This window comes from Gavialis gangeticus, unplaced genomic scaffold (genome assembly GCF_001723915.1).
Source record: "Gavialis gangeticus isolate Ggan-Ray unplaced genomic scaffold, GavGan_comp1, whole genome shotgun sequence".
In the NCBI taxonomy this organism is placed as follows: Eukaryota; Metazoa; Chordata; order Crocodylia; family Gavialidae; genus Gavialis; species Gavialis gangeticus.
The window spans coordinates 77,524,106-77,545,258 of NW_017729024.1; the positions used below are offsets into that span (position 1 = coordinate 77,524,106).

The following is a 21,153-nucleotide window of genomic DNA, read 5'->3' on the forward strand; positions in this document are numbered from 1 at the left end:
CAGCCTGCCTTTGCCCCATTCACAGATATGGGGGGCACATACCCCCCCATGCTTCCCTCGGCAGTGCATGTAGCAGCAGAAGCCACCACCCCACACCTCCCAGATGAGCCGCTCGCAGCTCTGGCCTGTGCCCTGATTTCCCCCCCCCCCCCCCCTGTGCAGTGCCTGCCCCTGCCACAGCCACAGCCACAGCCCCATTCCCTCCTCACCACAAAAGCCTCAATCTGCTCCTCACCTTCCTTCCCTCATGCCTCTTACCCGCCACAGACTTATCAGCCTGATGTTGTTCTCCAGGCTGCATATCAACAGTCAGGTTGGTATCGGGTGATATGGCTCATTAATAAATTGGCTGTCAGTATCAGCCCAAAAAATATTTATTGATGCACCCTTAGTACAAATATTTAAAACCTGAGAGGAACTTGCATAGGAATGGAGAAAGGCCCATCTCTTTGTTCCTTAATAGCAAAATGAACCCTTAGACTCCAGGACCAGGCCCAGCTAGAGAAAGCTGATGCAGGGGTCACAAAGCAACTTCATGATGTAGAAAAGAAACCTGACCTAGAAGCAGACTGCCTGAAAAAATAGGGCTCCTAAATCTTTTTCTAATGCATAGCGTTGGGAAATCTAAAATACCGTGGTTGTTACCAATCACAGATATTTACCGTTAGTTCTCTAGGAACACTCCCTTTAATAGGAACTTGGTGCCTACAAGATACACCCATATTTATAAACTGCACATTTTGCTTAACCTGAAATAAACATAGGCAGATGGGGCTTTAGGCAAACACATACACATGCATAAAATATGGGAACAAGTTTCCAAAGAGCCTCAGAGCTGAACACCTAATTCCATATTAATGCTGTCTTTATGCTCGAACAGAACCCAAAAACATGCACAGAAAAAGTTAGTAACCATGTTTGAAAATTGGGCCTACCATGTAGCCACATTTACTGTTGATAGCTTTTAAGTGTACACATTGAAATCTTCATTATTGAAGGAATTTGACAAACTGACCAGTAAAAATTCATTGCAAATAATTTTTCCTTTCTTCACCAAAAAGGTGTAACTTTCTGTATTTTTAGGATTTTTAGGAAATAATATTCAAAGCTAGTTTGCAAAGACTAGGTAAACTGATCAAGTAACATATATATTCCTTAAAAATATATCACTAGCTTCATTACTTCATAGTTCAGATATAAGCTTGACAGGCAGAATCAGTTGTTAGATGATGCAATGATGCAGTAACTGCACGAAGTACTCTTTGGGAGGCCTGATTTCAAGGATGGATAACATATCTTCTCCATCACTTGCTCAGACTGGCAAGACAAGCAACACAGGGAAAAACTCTATGTTAGTTATATAAGCATGCCCCATGCCTCTCCTTCAGGGAAACTGTACTAGAGCTAGGGACAGACATGACACATAAACTGGTTTAAGTGATCAGATACTGGTTTAAACCTGTAACAGAACAGAAGTTCAGTGCACATAAACCAGTTTGAAAATGACTGAAACCGGTTTCAGATAAACCTGGTTGAATGTAGTATCAGATTTAACTGATTTGGGTCAAACCAGTTTAAACAATGTCTGTCCCAGACCCCTTGCTGGTTTAAGTTAAATCAGAGTTCCCCAGCATGCTCTCTAGGGCTGGGTGGAGCTCTCTGCTCCACAGCACAGCTGGCCCCTCCCCTCTGCTCCCTGGCCAGAGCTCCAGCAGACTTGCAGGCACAGCAGGGTTTGCTGGCTTCCCCATGCTCCCCTTCCCGCCCCCCTCACCACTTGCTGCTTAAGCAGGGATCCCTTCCTCCTCTCTGCCACAGCATGGACCATAGCCAGCATGTGGTATGCTAGTTAATGCTGTGCAAGGCTCCAGCAGAGACTGTGACACAGCAGGGTCTGCCTGCCTTCCCCTGCCCTACTCCCTCTCGCTGCTCAAGCAGGAAATACCCCCCTCCCTCCCATCTCCTACAGCACAGACCCCAGCCCCATGGCATGTGGTATGCTAGCTAATGCTGAGAGGTGTCTGTGTGTGTGTGTCTCTCCAATTTCACTGGGGCAGGCAGACAGAACAGTGACTTCTTAGGGCTGTTTGGAGCTAATCAACAGGTAGGCCAGTAAGCTGTTTAATAAGTTTGAAATCATGGAGACAGGCCATTGTTTTGCTAATTGGGTGATACTGACTGTTATCACTATTAGCCCTCAGCTGGCTATCTCGCCTGTCAGTTTGCTGCAGATAGTATAATGAAGCAGGGAGGGAGACTGAAAAGCTCCATATTATCAACAGATGCATGCACTGCACCTCCCACCCCCCGCCTTGCCTCAGAGTGCTAGCCTGGGGCTGGCAACACTCTTGCCCCTTAAGCAGCCAGTGGGGAAAAGCCTGGGACCGTGCAGACAGACCTCCCTAATGAGAGAGTCCTGCCGGGCCTGGCCATGCCCTCCTCAGCTCAGCTCCCTGCAGAAGGGAAGGGAGGGCTTCTCTAAGCGCCTCCTGGAGTCTAGCCTGAGCCACTGCAGGCATATGCCTGAATTTCCTCAGTCCAGAGAGAATGTCTGTCTAGTTTCAAACGAGTTCAGCCGAGCCAGGTTAGACTAACCTGCAAATATTGAATCAATTTAAGCTCAGGCTTTTTGAATGTCTGTCCCTAGCCTAGATGTCTTACAACCAAACAGGAGAATGAAAAGTAGGCAGAGTAACTGTTTATTTTCAGACATGGTAGGGCCAGCAGGCATAAGGGACAGGTTACATTAATCATTTTAATTCCAAGACAGGATGTGATATAAAAATAGAACCAAGACCAAGGTCTCCATTCACTCTTTTAAAAAGTGAACAAATTGCATCACATTAAGATATTGCAAAATGTCACTTTATGGTATGGTCAGCTTTCTATATTAAAGCAATACGAACTGTAATTGTCAAACATTTGTTATCTATATATGACAGAATAGCCAAACAGTTACTCAGTATTCAGCACTAACAACCTATTAATGCCATTTTAGGCAGCTGTCCAGAATTGGCTGCATGGCAGTCTGAAATAAATTCAATCCTTAATGATAAGTTTGTATTTGTGATTGTGTAGATATAACCTATTTATATAAATGAGCAATTAAAATTCAAGTCTGACAGATTAAAAGGGACAAGCTTTCAAAGTGGAAAAGAAAAAAACACTTATTCACTGAAAATACAACACTAGTTGCTAGATGATTGTCTCTAATTTCAGATAGAAAATAAAAACTTTCTGAAATCAGCTGTTCTGTCTTCCATATTTGCAGTTCTCCATAGCATGGATTCAAGACAGGAATACTGCACTATGTTCTTTAAAACCGGGTGTGTGTCTTTTGAATTAAAAAAAAAAAAATATCATAGCAGCCATTAAGCGTACTGATAGATGCTGAAGCTAACACTTCTCTGGTTTGTTCTGCTATGGATCAACTGGGTCTATTTTTATTGACAAACTTTGCATACAGAGATAGTCTCTAACTTTAATACATTATTAACACATACTTACGAGCCTAAGTTTGGTCTGGTCATCTTATTTCTGTTACACAGAAAAGATGTGCAGCCAGACACGGAAATATGGTAAAGGCAGCCCCCTTTCAAATATTTATGTGTAGATAACCAAATGCTGCAGGAACCGATGCTAATAACTCTCTAAATAATAGTCCCACCCCTCTTCCCCTGAATGGGTAACATATAGCATCCTTACGTGGAGTCAAGAGTGCTGTATCTCCTGCCTAAGATAAGATGTAAATACACAAGCCTTACTAAAGCAAGGTGGCCTTTGGCAGACTCTGTAAGTCGGTCTGGGACCTCAGAGGCATCAGAATGTCAACAAAGCCAAAAGTTTACAAAGCCATCATTCTCCCAACCCTCCTGTATGCCTGCAAAACCTGGACCGTTTACCAGCATCATGCCAGAAACTAAACCACTTTCACCTGTGCTGCCTGCGAAAGATACTAAAGATCAAATGGCAGGACAAGATTCTGGATGCTGAGGTGCTCTGAAGATTGGCTCTCCCCGGTATCCACATTGTTGAAACTGGTGCAGCTAAGATGGGCCATCAACCTTTTAAGAATGTTTGGCACTCTCCTGCCAAAGAAAATCTTCTAAGGCAAACTGTCAAATGGAGTATGCTTTTACAGTGCACCAAAGAAGCAGTACAAAGACTGTCACTAAAGAGTTTTGGCATTGACCCAGAGTCATGGGAGCAAATTGCTCATGACTGTCCATCCTGGAGGTCATCAGTCCAGAGCGGAGTACTGGCTAGAGCAGAGGTGCACGGTAGAGGCAGTGAGGAAGCACATAGCCAGGAAAATGAGGACCTCTCATGTCCAGTCCTCTTCACTCTCCTACCCCTGCTGCAGCAGATTGTTCAGGGTAAAGATTGAGCTCATAAATCACCTGCGTACCCATGAGACCTGGCCTCCACCCCCCTCCTTTCTCTTCTTTTTTCCTCTCTTTCTCATTTTCTCTTTTCTCCCTCCCTTTTTCTTTCCTGCTTCCTTTCTTTCTTCTCTCCCCCACCCCAACCACTGGATGCGGTCATCTTCACTTGTGACAGATGAACAGAACAAAACAAGCAGTCATAAAAAGTTTCAGAGGACTTCTCAAGAGTGATATTTGGTGTTGGATCTAAATTCTAACTTGGTTAACGGCTTCCTAGCTAAATTCTCCACCTCAAGTGTCAAGTGAAAAGTTCATTTTTCACACTCTAGTCTCACCTGCTGTATAGTGCTTTTGCTAAACAGCTGCAGTATTTCAAAGGTGGTGTTCTAGTTATGTAGAAATTAATTCTAGTCTAAAATCTGCACTTCCATTTGTAATGCAGCTGGAGCTCTTTTGGAAGGGAAGATACTGTGTGCAGAAAGACTTCCTTATGCAGTGTCTGCTTGTAAGGGAGTGATAAAAGGTTTTTTTGTCTTCACTTGCTCAGAAGTGGGTACCTCCAAATTTCTGAAATGCAGTATCCTTTTGCATGCAACTTTTCAAATATTAACACATGCAAATGACAAAACACAGATGTGGGATGTTATCCATATGGGTTTTATATGTGTAAATGCCATCAGGTGTGCTTGCAAGTGTGCTTTAACCACCTGGATCAAGTTCCCATGCAGATAACAGAGCTGAAACTGATGGTGCTTGTAGATGTTAAATAAATAACCCCCACCCCCCCAATGGTGCTTTACTTTAAACTCGGCACATTCCCGCACGAAGCCCTGCACATGCCCAGAAGAGGCAACACGTTACTTCAACTCGGTTTACTCAATGTCTGTAAAGATCACGCGCTTCAATGGGGTGTTTTTGGAGATTTTATCTAAAGCTGATTGAATCAACTTTAGCTAAAAGCCAAAAAAACCCACACTGAAGTGCCTGATCTTTATAGATGTTGCAGAGGCAGTTTGAAGTAATGCATTGCTGCTTCCAGTAAAGCACGTTTTTTTGGTTGTTTGTTTTAACATCTGTAAGCAGCCTGAGTGCACACTCACATAAAGAATCCAGCTGAGACAATATAAGAACACACTCAACTAAATGCATTATAAAGTCTTATTCCACAGTAGTCATTTATGAAAGGAAACATGGGAAAGAGAATCTAACTCATCCAAATCCCATTACATTAGTTTATTAAGTTTGAGCATTACAACAAAAAGCTGTATTTTGTATCAAACTGTTGTTCTTACGGCATTTCCACAAGGTCAGTTCTAATCCAAAAACTCGCCCTTTCACTGTTTGGCTGAATTATAAGGAAGGATACACTAAAAGAAAACCAAGCCTATTTGGCTCTTCAGAAATAGCTTCCTGAAGAGTGAACACAGATGGCTGTAAATATTTTATATAGGAATGACTAAACACATGGATAACAAAGGTCAGACACTGAAATTATATAGGCAATAAAAATATGCAAATACCTAAAAACACTGCCTGACAAGGCTGGAATCTTGCTATAAATTGCCTATTTGCAAATACCTTTGTACCCAATTATACCATTAAGAAAACTTCTAACCGATTATATTCAAAGGAACATAATGGACCCTGCATACATTTATTGTTATAGTTAAGCCAATGGCACTAATGGGTACTTCATCAATGGATGGTGATGATGTGTCAACCAACAGGCCAATGTTAGACTAAAATAACAGCATCCAGGTGAAGGGGTGAAAAGAGAAATATGGTCTTGCTATTAAACTTAGTGACAGGAAATAAAAAGAAGTGCTGCAAGATTTTATATATTCTATATAAATTGACAAAAGAATATCTTAGGAAATAGGGCAAAATATGAATGGGCAATAGAAACAAAGCAAAATGAATATATAAACATACACATGCAAGCATGAGTAGTCAGTAAGAGCTCGAAATCAGCCTGAGTTGTTGCTGTTGTTATTATTTAACTCATTTCTTGTAAGTGGTTTTTCTCAAATTATCATCCTCTTTTTAAATAGCTTCCAATCAAGAATAATAATGTCTTCCTTAGGGAAATCAAAGTTCCATACTTCTAACAAAAGCTTGTAGTCGCTTGTCAAGATATTTGTACACACTGGGATAAATCAATCCATACTGGACCAGGGGACAAAAAGTAACTGAAACAAAAAGAGGTAAGATGCTGCACAGCAGGTATTATATCTTTAAAAAGCTCTACAGAGTTCAAATGTTTTTAAAAATTCATAATGAATTTTTTTCACTTTGTAGAGACTGAGCTAAAATCTGGAGAAAGGACTACTGCCTCTACCATTTACAAACCACCAACTTATTTCATTGCTAAGACTGACATAGGGCTTCTCTGCATTGACTGATGATTATTATACATGATATACAAGCATTCAGGAATGCTTTCTGTCCGACTATATGGTGCTAAATCAAAAGCAGCTGTTAGGGGGGGAAAAAAAAAAAAAGCAAAAAATGAAGCAATAACACGATAAGAAAGGGGGGAGAGGGTGGAGAAACACCTCAGGGTGGCTGAAAATGTTGGGGCTTAAATTAACTGGAAAAGACGTACCGGACTTGGCTTCACTGAAGTGAAATGACTTACCTGGCCAAGGGTAGAAGAGCACTGGACAGTTACATATTTACTCTCTGGGGTGGGGTAGTGGTCACTTTTCAAGGACTGTCCAACAGAGCAGGCTGACACAAAGAGGCTTTGCACTTTGGAGGAGCCTGAAGAAGCTGGGCCTTTATGGAGCATGGCGAACTCTAGATAGACATGCCTGCATACAGAATGTTTTACATAGCAAAAGGACAAGGATTTTAATATTTCCGACTGGATATATCAATGGTCAGGGAACCCAAGAGCCAGAACTGCAAGTATTAAATCACCATCAGTCCTAAACCAGAAGACTCTAATCTAGATGCTAAGAGTTTTGTCATACAACCCAAGCAATATGAGAAAGGTGAAAGCTTGAAGCTCATCACTGGTAGGGGTGCACTCAGACACACAGAGAACGCAATGTGGTGCAGCGAGCTTCCTAGCTGCAACTGAAAAAACAGCATTCTGGAGAGGGAACGTGTATGAGGGAAGATGTGCACATAAGAACTCATAACTGCAACAAGTCTACTTCACTCTCTAGATGTAGTCTACATTAAAGCATGTCACCTCTGATTTCCTGCCAGTATTAAGATAAGTGTAAAGGAGGGAAATATAAACAGCAATAGCAGCAATATTGTCTCTCCTGGCATTAATAAAGTGGAAGCAAAAATCTACGTAACCTACTGATCCAGTGCTCAGCATGAGTCAAATGGAGACATTATTGTCTTCATCTACATATAAATTGGAGACTGCTTATTGTGCTGTGAAGTGCCAAGAGAAAAAAATTAGAAATAGAGGCATAAAAAAATATGTAAAAACAGAGACCAGATGCCTTTCATGCTACTAAAAAATAAATAGGAATTTAGATATAAACACAAACAGAAAATCCACGGCAAATTACATGCTTTCTAAAATTACCACAACAAAGACATTTAGCTTTATGAGCCTCATAATACTGCAGTCTATAAATCAACCTGTAAGGCACCAATCTATGGGCAAGTGTCTATGGTGCATAGGCACCAGAGGTGATCCAGTGTCTGAAAAGGACCCTGAATAGAGGACTCAGACAGTGCCAAGGACAAGAGTCATGCTGGCAGTAACGGACAGCTGGTGCCAGAAGACAGTGCTGAGCCTGGAGATGGTGCTACAAGAGCTGTCAGTATAGGTTTGATGTCTGAGATTGAGTATCAAGAGGTCCAAAAAAGGAAGCAAAGCCAGGTGTAGGCTACTGGGATGCAAAAAGAACAGTACATTGCTATAAGCAAATGATGACATCTGGAGACAAAGCTATAAAATGGTGTCTCCTTGTGGGATCATTTTAGTTCAGAGCTAAACAGGACAGTGAAAACGCTGACCTGCAATAAAATGAAGCCCAAGAGTGGTAGTTTTCCCTTAAAGAAAAAAAAAAAGTTCGAAGTTTTCAAACACCTTTCCTGAGTTAGTGAATGTAAGCAATTTAAAGAAGCCTTTGCAACATTTCCGAAAGCTCAAAGGCCATTAGGAACTCAAGAGAAGCGCTGGGTCTCTAGCCGGGTGGTTAAGAACAGAAGATCAGGAACCATGTACCGTGTTTCAGCATGAGAACAAAAGAAGAAGTAAGTAGATCTAACGTACACATTAGAGATACTGCTAAGGTAAAAAAGTCTCCAACAGGAGTTCATAGCATGAATGACGTGCTAGCGAGAACACATATACAGAAATTTACCAAAAAACAGAAGCATCGTCACGCAGCTCTCTGAAAATCTACCCAGAAGTTGTAAGGTCAACAGTTAGATAAATAGTCATCTTGAAACCTGAATACAACACCAAAACCACACTGTCCAATACTGACATGACTTCAAAGGCTCATAGTCTAGGTACAAAATAGTTCAAGTCACTCTTAAAATAACAAGGCTGGGAAAATCCAACTGGTTCTTTAAGGTGATATTTAAATATTTATAAGTTTGTTCCTCACTGGATGTGTCTATATGTGTGCATTTACTGCACAGTAACCAAAATTACTGTGCAGTACAGGCACACATCTACACATGCATGCGCATACTGTACAGTAAATATGGCAACTTATGCAGACTTGAACATAAAGTTAATACCTGGACCATGCAAGTATCAAATTTACACCCAATTAGTTACTGCGCACTAACGCATGGGTAGACGTATTACTGCACAGTAACACTGTCTGTGTGGACTGACTGGAGACTAACTTTAGTCCCCAGTCAGTCCACACATGGACTTTAATGTGCTTTAATGCCTGCATGTTCATATACTGGCCTATTCCCACTTACTGTGCAGTAATTTACTGTGCAGTAAATTTAAGCTGGCATAAATGCACATGTAGACACACCCACATTCTCCAGAGCACTAAGTGGAGATAAGATTCTGGAAACTGCTGAGCTAACATTTAACCAGCATTCTTGAATAAGGGTCTCCTCTATGCAGTCCTCTTCTCTTCTAATCACATGTACAAAAATTTTTAAATTCCTTCTTTTAATTGCATTGATAAGGTCAGTAGTTATTTACAAATTTGAATTAAATACCCAGTTGGAAAAAAACCCAACAACTTATCTCAAAAGCATAAGTTTCTTACTGCAAAAAACAGTCTGGTACATTAACCTGAATATACGATTACTGTAATATTTGCTTATGATAGTATGAAATATTAGCCTTACAAAGAGTTCCAAACAAATCTCAAAAAAATAAAGCAAAAAAAATCCAAAATAAAAGCAGGAATATAATGGAAGGTATTTTTCTACATCACACTGGCTAGCTTAGTAAGAAAGATGCTATTTACTCACATAATTGGCAATTATGCTACTAATTTCTCTTCCCAAGTAAAAGTTTTCAACAATGTTGATTTGTTAATTAAATCTGTATAAAAGTTTAAAACTTCACTTAAATTCCTTACTGAGACCCAGCTCTTCTTTTCCCTGAGATTAAGTCTCCAATTACACAAACAATTGCTAGGTACTTATTATTTGCCAGCCAAAAATGTAATGATGCTCTTGTAGAAGAAAATTACAACAGCCTGATAGTTCCTCTATGCCTCTGTAGACCATGATGCAAAGTTGTAATTATTATGTTGCAGGGGGAAGGAAGGGTTCAGAAGGGAACATCACAAACTTAAGCTTCTTTATATTGTAGGTAAAATGTACTTACAGTGTTAGCAAGTTCTAAATAACTTCCTCCAACAGAATTACTAAGATTGGAGGCCTGCGTTAGCAATCTTTGCAAAGCAGCCTGTTGATTCACGCTGCTTCCTCCATATTCCAAGAGTTTCTGTAAAGTAGAATGACTCTGCAGGTCAGGACTCTGAAGGTCTCTTGCGCCAGAATCATATTCCCAGCTTTCTCTAGCTCCTGATAAGGCACCTAAAATACAGACACATAAAGCATATCCCACTGTAATTAGGAAGGCAGGTATAAAAATTAACATGTTCCTTCCAAAAGGAAGAAACATACCTTTATTAATATGATGGCAGAAAGAAACTCAGTACCAATCTAAGTGCACAACGCAGCAAAAGTGTATGTTCACATACTTCACACATACCAAGAATAAATCAATTAAAATTGAACCATTAATCTGTGGGAACACTCCCCTTTCCAGCTTCTGCTTCCTGCCCTTGCCCCTGCTTGTGGAGGTGTGGTCACATGGCACTGGACAGGGATGCCAGTGTGGTACTAGCCCATACGGCATGTGGCCTGTGCAACCAGCATGTGTCAACAAGGGGCCTGTGGCCTGCAGCCACTCAGAAGGTGCACAGCCCTGCTATACTGGATCACATCCACTGGTCTGAGGCCACACAGAAATGAGGATGAAAAAAGATACTGAATACTTAGCCCTTGAATAAAAATGGCTTAACCTCTACCCGAACATGGTAGGGGCCTGTGGAATTAACAGTGAAGAACCTCAACCAATGAATTTAGTAGAGCCATAACAATTTATACCAGCTACAGATCTGTCAAAATGCAAACGTGCAAGGGAAGGGTGTGACTTAGTGCAAGACTAGCACCTTATTTCTGGCATTTCCTGAATTCTAAGTGCTTCACTTTGCAACCTAAATAAGGTTTTGTTTTAACATTTTTAAATGCAGTTTTATATACATTTGCCATCTGATATGTCCTTCTCAAGGTAATCAATCCCCATCTTTTTCCCCTGGTCTCAGTTACATTAGAGTTTTACCATAGCATAAATCATTATAATCACCCTTCTCTGAAACACTGCAATATCCTTTGAGCCAGGTTAAGAAGTACTACCCATAGTATTATAAAGTGGTCATACAACTGATGTATTTAATTACAGCATTATGATATCTGCGTTATTCTCCACCCCATTCCTTATGCATCCTAACATGGTATTTGTGGGTGCACACAGATTAAGGTCTTTATTGAGCTATCCAATGATAGCTGGTTCTTTTCTATTTTGATACAGTTCATCTAGACTCCCATATAATGAGAAGACATAAAAAACATGCATCAGTTTGCCACATGCACATACAGATCCATTTAATCAAAGAGAAAATTTGACCCAGCTTCAACTTGAATCAAGATGGAATAACTATCCTCAAATCCTTGTAGTTTACACTCCTGTATTAACACTAAAGGAAGGTTCAGCAGTTCCATTTCATGCAAGTTAAGTGCAGCCATCTGCTCCCTGCAAGTTGTCAATATTGGCTTAGTTTGGCAAAATTTGAATACCATTGCAGTTAGTGCAATTCATTAGGTTGGATAAGGCCTTAGTGCTTTCTGCTTTTGAAGCACAAACCAATTTTTCAAGCAAAAGCCTAAAATAATTTTACTAGAGCTAGTATTAACTTATGCCAGCAGTTGCATAAACAGGTACAGAACAATAAGTTTATTACATCATTTTACTATACAAGAATCATATTCTGTCCACAGAGGTAAATCTACCTTACGCACAATATATGATCAGAAATTCAGGACAGCCCTGCTCCAGCTGATCCAAATGGTGGCCCTGAGGGGGCCGCATGCAGAAGGAAAGAGCCCTTGCAGAAGTCCATGCTTTGGTCTTCAGTGGATTCATAGATTGTTAGGGGCTGGAAGGGACCTTGTAGATCATCGGGTCCAGTCCCCTTGCACTAGGCAGGAAAAGACAACTGGGGTCAAGTGACCCCAGTGAGGTGACTGTCCAGTCTTCTTTTGAAGATTTCCAGGGTAGATGACTGCACCACCACTGGAGGAAGTTTATTCCACAGTCTGGACACCCTGACTGTGAAGGAGTTTTTCCTGGCACTGAGCCTGAAGCGGCCTTCCAGGAGTTCATATCCATTGCTCCTGGTCTTCCCCAGGGGTGCCCTGGTAAACAGCTGTTCACCAAGTTCTTGATGTACTCCCCTGATGTAGCGGTAAGCCGTTACCAAGTCCCCTCTCAGCCTTCCCTTCTGTAAGCTAAAGAGGCCCAAGTCCCTCAGCCTCTCCTCATATGGCTTGTCTTGCAAGTCCCTGACCACACAGGTGGCTCTTCTCTGCACCCTCTCAAGTGTTCCCACGTCTTCATTGAAGTGCAGTGCCCAGAACTGGATGCAGTACTCCAGCTGCGGTCTCACCGATGCGGAGTACAGTGGGAGTATCACTTCCTTAGTTTTGCATAAGATGTAACGGTTAATGCATGCCACCGTGTTGTTTGCCTTGCTGGCCACAGCATCGCACTGCCGGCTCATGCTTGTGTGATGGTTGATCACTACCCCTAGGTCCCTTTCGGCCATTGTGCAAGTCAAATTGTCACCACTGAGCCTGTAGGTGTGTTGGACATTGTTTGCCCCCATATGGAGCACCTTACACTTCTGAGTGTTGAACTTTCATAGATTTCACAGACATTAGGGCTGGAAGGGACCTCGGAAGATCATTGAGTCCAGCCCCCTGCCCAAAGGGCAGGAAGTCAGCTGGGGTCATAGGATCCCAGCAAGATAAGCATCCAATCTGCTCTTGAAGGTGTTCAATGTAGGTGCCTGAACCACCTCCGATGGCAGGCTTTTCCAGACCTTGGGGGCTCGGACAGCAAAGAAATTTTTCCTTATGTCCAGCCTGAAATGGTCTTGTAGTAGTTTATGACCGCTCCACCTCAACATCCCCTGGGGCACTCTGGTGAACAAATGTTCCCCCAGATCCTGGTGAACACCCCTGATAAACTTATAGGTGGCCATCAAATCACCCCTGAGCCTGTGCTTTTCCAGGCTAAAGAGCCCCACGGCTCTCAGCCTGTCATCATAAGGTCTGCTTTCCTGATCTCTGATCATGCGCATGGCTCTTCGCTGGACTCTCTCAAGCTTCCCCACATCCTTTCTGAATTGTAGAGCCCAAAACTGGATACAGTACTCCAGCTGCGGTCTCACCACAGCCGAGTACAAGGAGAGAATGACATCCTGGGATTTGCTTGAGAAGCATCTGTGGATGCAAGCCAGCATTTTGGTCGCTTTACTAGCCGCAGCATCGCATTGCAGGCTCATGTTCATCTTGTGGTCAATGATGACCCCCAAGTCTCTTTCTTCCATAGAGCTAGCCAGCATAGCACCGCTGAGCCTATAAGGATGCTGCAGGTTTTTCTTCCCAAGGTGGAGAACCTTGTATTTTTTGATGTTAAACACCATCAAGTTCTCATCCACTCATTTGCTGAGCCTGTCCAGGTCAGCCTGGATCACCCGCCCGTCTTCTGGCATGGATGCTTTGCCCCAAAGTTTGGTGTCATTGGCGAACTTGGCCAGTCCACTTCTGACTCCAATGTCCACATCATTAATGAAGATGTTGAACAATATGGGTCCAAAGACAGAGCCTTGGGGGACCCCACTGGTCACAGGACACCATGATGAGTGACTTCCATCAATTACAGCCCTCTGGGTCTGACCACGGAGCCAATTTCCCAGCCAGTGGATCGTGGTGGACCCAAGGCCACAATTGGCCAGTTTTGCCAAGAGGTGATCATGGGATACCAGATCAAAGGCTTTTCTGAAGTCAAGATATATGACATCAATCTCTTCTTCCTTGTCCAATCTCTTCTCCCTCGTCGTAGAAGGAAATGAGATTGGTCAAGCAAGACCTACCCGCAACAAACCCATGCTGGCTATCCCTTATGATGTTGGCGTTGGCCAGTCCATTAAGGATGGCCTCTTTAATAAACTTTTCTAAGATCTTCCCCGGGATAGAAGTCAGACTATTGGGCCTATAGTTAGCTGGATCCACTTTCCTCCCTTTCTTGAAGATAGGCACCACACTGGCTTTCTTCCAGTCCTCGGGCACTACACCAGAGCGCCAGGAGTTTTCAACGATCCATGCCAGAGGCTGGGCTATGATGCTCACCAGCTCCTTGAGTACCCTGGGGTGTAGATTGTCAGGGCCAGCTGACTTGAAGGTATCCAGCTTCTCAAGGTGTTCCTTCACAAGGTCAGCATTAATGGAGGGCAGGGGATCTCCCTCACCTGGACTGCCCTAAACTTCATCTGGTTCCAGTCCACCCAACTCTCCAGCCTGTATCTGCAACCTATCTTCTGGCATGACCACATTCCCACATAACTTGGTGTCATCCGCAAACTTGCCCAGCGAGCTTTTCACTCCCACATTGATAAAGATGTTGAAAAGCACCGGTCCAAGCACAGACTCCTGAGGGACATCACTGGCCACTTCTCGCCAGGATGACACAGATCTGTTCATGAGAACATGCAGCCAGTTTTCCACCCACTGAACTGTTGAGAAGTTAAATCTACAATCTTCTAATTTTTCCACACGGATATTGTGGGTTACTAGATCAAAAGCCTTTTGGAAGTCTAGGTATATAATGTTGACTTCCTCTCCCGTGTCCAGGTGGCGAGAGACCTGTTCATAGAAGGAGATGAGATTGGTAAGACAAGACCTACCTGTGACGAAGCCAGGCTGGCTATTGTTCAGAATCTTACCGTCAGCGAGCGTATCGCACATAGATTCTTTAATTAGTTCTTCCAGGATTTTCCTGAGATGGAGGTTACACTGACTGGCCTATAGTTACCCGGGTCCTCCCTCTTCCCCTTCTTGAAGATGGACACAATATTGGCTCTCTTCCAATCCTCAGGGATCTCCCCTGAGTGCCACAATTTCTGAAAGAGTTTTGCCAGGGGTTCCTCAATGACCTCAACCAGCCCCATCAGCACTCTCGGGTGAAGTCCATCTGGTCTTGCTGACTTATAAATGCGTAGCTTTTTCAGTTGGTTTTGCACCAGCTCAGCATCCATAGTGGGAAGGCTATCATTCCCACCATGCCCTCTGTGATCCTTATCTCATTTGTCATTCCCCTTGGTCCAGTGAAATACCCAAGCAAAGTGAGCATTCAGGAGTTTAGTTTTTTTCCTGAGTGTCCATTACCAGCTGTCCTGAGGTGTTAAGCCCTGTTAGCACCTTTTAACCTAGCCCTAACCCTGTTAACACACTGCATGCAGACTGATCTGTTAAAATCAGCTAAATTCCAAAAATCTTCCAAGAACTGTTCCAAATTTAAATGGTTTCTCCATAATAGTAGAAATAAATCACTACTTTCACTTGATACACCTCAGAGGGGTAACATCCTGGGAAACACAGGATGCAAAGGATCTCCTCTAATATTTTCCAGACTGGCCACTTATCAAGTCTCAGAGGCTGCCACAATGACAGTACAAACTTTCTAGTAACATTTGGTGAACACAATTTATAGAACAGGAGTTACTACTCAAATCCAGTTCACAAGGGGCAACATTATGTGAAGCAGAAGGCCAGTTCTCTTTTAAAATGGCTATTCCTATTTCATGGCATTTTAATTCATAGACCCCAAATCACTTTGTAATGGTGGGCACCATTATAGGAAGAGATGAAGCAACTTTTCTGAGCATATGCAGTAAGTCACTGGTAAAGTCAGCATCAGTATCTGGTTCTACAGTCTCCTGAGCACCCTTTTAAGCTCACCAGGCATCAGTGGCCCATAAATAACTGACAACAATACTATCAAGCTAACCCAAAGGCCCTTCTTCCTCAAAAGCAACAATTTTCCTCTCTCAAATATGCATCAACATTCAAACTGTGTGTTTATCAATCAAAAATAATTCATTAGTCAGATTAGTGCTGAGTGATGATAATAAATTAAATGAACAAAAGGGGAAAAGGAAGGATACAAACATCTAAAGGTAAAAAGGAAGAAGCAATCTAACTGCAACAAAACCAAGTTTTATACTGAAGACTACATGGAGCAAAAATGCATGGCAAGTTGATTTAAACACATTTTAACTCAATTCACCAGAAGGAGAATATCTCAGTAAACTCACTCATTAAAAAAAAAAGTGAAATAAAAGGAATAAATCCACCCAAAACAAACAGTATTCTCCAAATAAACAATCACAAGAGATCTGGTTTATAATGCAGAACTTGTAACTAATGCAACTAAAATATATTTCTACATTAAAGTAAATTAGATTAAGAACAATTTAAATGGATTTTTTCATATGTATATGAAGGGGCTGCACCAGCATAAGCAATCTACTCACATAGTGCCAGTTTCCAGAAGCAGCATGCGCTATGATGTTTCTGTTAATCCAAAATAAATCCCCAGGTAATGTGGAATAAAAGTATGTAGCAAATGCCCCATCACTGCCCTCTAGTGGCCAGACTACAATAATAAAGCCCTAAGACAGGGCTTCCCAACCTTTTCCTTAGTATGATCCCATTTAAACATTCAACATTTTTTGCAATCCCAAAATGATGCAGGCAAGATCAGCAAAGAAGGATCAATCAAATTTCTGCTTTTGAGTCTAGCACTCCTTTCATTTTTCATTCTCATCCTTGTCATTAGTTTTACAGCTAGAGCTTGAAGCAGAAACTTTTCGGAAAAAAATCCATGTTAGATTTCTCTGTCATGTAAAATGTATTTCAGCCAGTCAGGCAGTATCAACATATTTGTTTTAAGTCATCTCCTGTAATGGAGATCCAACTCAAGGTGCTTGTACAACTGTCGTGCATGCATGAAAAAGTTCCATGCATGAGAACTGCGTATTTATAAGCAGGAAGTACATTCATCATAATTGGTTGCTGCTGTCAAGTGTCTTTACCACCCCATTTTTTATCACTGCAATCCCACATGGGGTCATGACTCCAACGTTGGGAACCACTGTCCTAAGAGCTAGAGGATATTTCCCTACAGTTTGAAGGAGCAGAGGCCTTATCTTAGAAGCGAGTGGCTGCGTTCCATCCCCAAGGTGGCATGTGCTAAACATAAAAGATTTCCAAAATGTTTGCAAATGCGTGATCATGGAGGGCAAAGCATTTAGCATTATATTTGTACAGCACTAAAATATAGCAAGTTCTACATACTGTAATATTAATTTGCAATGGGTTCAGAATGTTTTGCTGTTAAGAAAAAGACTATCATTTAGAATGGAAATTCATAATAATAAAAAACCAGCACAAATATACTAAATACATCCCAAGTTCATGCAAAATATTAGTATGGTTTTAATGGGTTACATTTGTTATTATATTTGCAGTGGGTATGGTAGTCTTGGATGATAGTTTAAGCATTTATCCCAACCAAGTAGCAGAATGGAGTACTGCTGCATTTCAGTTACAGCAGGGGTATTAAACTCAGGTCACTCAAGCTCAGGTCATCAGTAGGGAAAGCACTGCAGGACCAGGGACCAAAGGTGAAAGGAGTACATGAAGAGTGGTTGTTCCTTAAGGACATGATCATTGAAGCACAAAGGAAGTCCGTTCCCATGCAGAGGAAAGGTAGCAAAAGGGCTGGGAAGCCCTCTTGGCTAAACAGAGAAATCCTGGTCCTCTTCAGAAAGGAGAAAGAGACAACAGAAACTTGAGACAGGCCTCAAGGAGGACTATACAACAATGGCCTGCACTTGCATGGATCAGATTAGAAAAGCTAAGGTGGCAACTGAACTAAAATTAGCAACAGGAATTAAGGACAAGAAGTCCTTCTTTAGGTACATAGGGAACTGGAGGAAAACAAATGGGATTGTGGGGCCACTGCTCAACAACTCAGGACAGCTGGCTACCGGCACTCAAGAGAAAACTGAACTCCTGAACGACTACTTTGCTTTGGTTTTTCACCAGGCCAAGGGGAAAATCATGCCAGATAGGATACAAAATGAGCAGGATAGAAATGACTGCCTTCTTACTACTGCCGTAGAACTGGTGTGTGATCAGTTAAAAAATTAGACATTTATAAGTCAGCAGGACTGGATGAACTTCATCCGAGAGTGCTGCAGGAGCTGGCGAAAGTCATTGCGGAACCCCTGGCAAAGCTGTTCCAAAGCTTGTGGCGCTCTGGAGAGGTCCCTGAGGACTGGAAGAGGGCCAATGTTGTGCTCATCTTCAAAAAGGGGAGAATGGAGGACCTGGGTAACTACAGGTCAATTAACCTAACTTCAATCCCAGGGAAAATCCTGGAAAAGTCAATTAAGGAGTCTACGTGCAATAGGCTTGCAGAAGGTAGGATTCTGAATGACAGCCAGCATAGCTTCGTCGTGGGCAGGTCTTGTCTTACCAATCTCATCTCCTTTTATGGTCAGGTAACTCACCACCTGGGTAAGAGAGAGGAGGTTGACATTGTATATACCTTGACTTCTAAAAAGCTTTCGATCTGGTATTCCATGATGTTCTCACAAGAAAATTGGAGGATTGTGGGCTTAACTGTGAGACAGTCAAGTGGGTAGGAAGCTGGCTGCAGGGTAGGACCCAGAGAGTCCTAATGAATGGATCTGTGTCATCGTGGAAGGAAGTGGTCAGTGGTGCCCCTCAGGGGTCTCTGCTTGGTCCAGTACTATTCAACATCTTCATCAATGATTTGGATGTGGGGGTGAAGAGCTCACTGGCCACATTCATGGACAACACCAAGTCATGGGGAAGTGTGGTAATGCTTGAAGATAGGCTACAGATACAGGTGGACCTAGACAGGCTGGCAAGGTGGGCAGATCAGAACCAGATGAAATTCAACATTGAGAAATGTAAAATGCTCCACCTGGGGATGAAAAATTCCTTACACACCTACAGGCTTGGCAATGCCAATCTGGCCAGCAGTATGAATGAAAGGGACCTGGGTGTAATAACAGACCACAGTATGAATGAGCCGGCAGTGGGATGCCATAGCCAGCAGGGCTAATAATACCTCGGCATGCATCAGTCAATGCATCTCTAGTAAAACCAAGGAAGTGATTCTTCCACTTTACTCAGAATTGGCGAGACCGCAGCTGGAGTACTGCATCCAACTCTGGGTGCCGCACTTTAGCAAGGACATAGTAAAGCTTGAGAGAGTCCAGAGAAAGGCCATCCATATGATCAGAGGCTTGCATGGCAAACCATATGAGGAAAGACTGAGGGTCCTGGGACTTTTCAGCCTGAAAAAGAGAATGCCAAGAAGGGACTTGGTAGCAGCTTACCGCTACATCAAGGGCTTGGTGAACAACTGTTCACCAGGGCACCCTTGGGGAAAACTAGGAGTAATAGTCACAAACTCCTTGAAGACTGTTTCAGGCTCAAGATTAGGAAAAACTTCACAGCTAGGGTGTCCAGACTGTGGAATAAGCTCCCTCCAGAGATGGTGCAATCACCTACCCTGGAAATCTTCAAGAGGAGACTGGATGGTCACCTTGCTGGGTCACCTGACCCCAGTTGTTTTTCCTGCTTGGTGCAGGAGGCTGGACCTGATGATCTTTCAAGGTCCCTTCCAGCCCTGCAATCTATTAAACTCATCTGGCCCCTTGGGCTGTGTGAGTTGCATGGGATTGGTCCATGGACCAGATGAACAGCGCAGGGCTAGTTCCACAGGCCAGATCCAGTGCCCATGGCCTTTGCTCCAGCCAGTTCCACAATGCAGTGCATGTGGTACCTGCTCCGGCCCAGACTGGGACACAAGCCACACATGACACCTGCTCCAGCTGCTCCAGGGTGAGAGCTGAGTGTAGTACAGGTCCTGAACTGGCTGGAGCAGGCACTGTGTGAAGTACAGTCCTGGAATCAGCCAGAGCAGGCACTGAATCCAGCATGTACACACCACCCATGGAGCTCCTCCCCTAGCATGCCAGATCCAGTGCCCACTCTAGCTGGTCCAGGACTGTCCCCACACAATCCCTACTCTGGGACCCACGGCATGCGTGGCTAATATCCCAAATGAGCCAAAGCAAATGCCATGGGCATCCAGCATGCGGAGGGGAGAGAGGGAAGGGGGTCCAGGACTGGCCCCAAATGGGGCCAGCACTGGGGGCTAAATGATGTGATTTCATGGGATGGGCTGTATCTTTGATGCTTCCTAATTACAGTGTAAGAGAGCTGAATTAAGTTTACTATGGATCAGGTTAAGTGCCCTGGATTTCTCTGCAGATAAAAGACCAAAATTTTGCCTGTCCTTCACTGATTGGGTAAACTGCTGGGGATGTTATACAGAATATTTCTTCAGCTTGAAGGAAATGTGTTGTACTATGCTGCAAATCACAAACACTAATTTCACAGGAGAAAGTCTGGCTAAGTGTAAGGAAGCCTGTCAATTCTCTCTCATCAGAAAAAACTGTAGTATCTTATCACTGTCTCAAGGATAGGGAAAAAGGACAAAAATCAGAGAAATCTGGGGGATTAAACTGGCATAACAATGGGGGTATTTCATTGTGGAAGTCCATCGAATACAAAATGAAAAGACACCATCAATGCTGATACTTCAATAAAAGGAAAGAAAAAGGCCAGGTAAAAAACTTGACAAAAGATTTCTCAAGGCTACATAAACTAGAAAATATAATTCATCTCTCTCAATTGTATAATCCCTATTCAGCTATTCCTTTCTCTTTCATACTAAGGAAAGGACAGACATTATAAGACCTTCTTTCAGCCACAGCCAATAATGAAAAAGACTCAATTCAATTATCTAGAAAATTAACTACAGTCCCTACATGCTGGGAGTTTTCCATATAGTAAACATTTAAAGGGCAAATGTCAAACCTAAGCAAATACATTTGGAACCAACAATACTCCCTGCACAACCATTTTTGCCATCGATTTTCTAGCATTTACCAAACAGTTCTCAGTTTTGAATTTTTTCACTGGAATCAATATCAGGTAATCTCCAGTTATAAAGGACATTGTTTATACTGACTGGGGGGGGGGGGAGAGAAAGGGCGGGGGGAAGGGTGTTATA

The 21,153-nt window shown here is 42.7% G+C and overlaps 1 protein-coding gene across 1 annotated transcript in view; it reads right to left on the reverse strand.

The window, feature by feature from the left end:
* MCC (mutated in colorectal cancers) overlaps positions 1-21,153 on the reverse strand; it is a 377,421-nt gene that overhangs the window by 334,920 nt on the left and 21,348 nt on the right. The window contains exon 2 of the mRNA XM_019517272.1: positions 10,171-10,382. Coding sequence (XP_019372817.1) covers positions 10,171-10,382 — 212 coding nt within the window. The remainder of the gene's footprint in view (positions 1-10,170; positions 10,383-21,153) is intronic.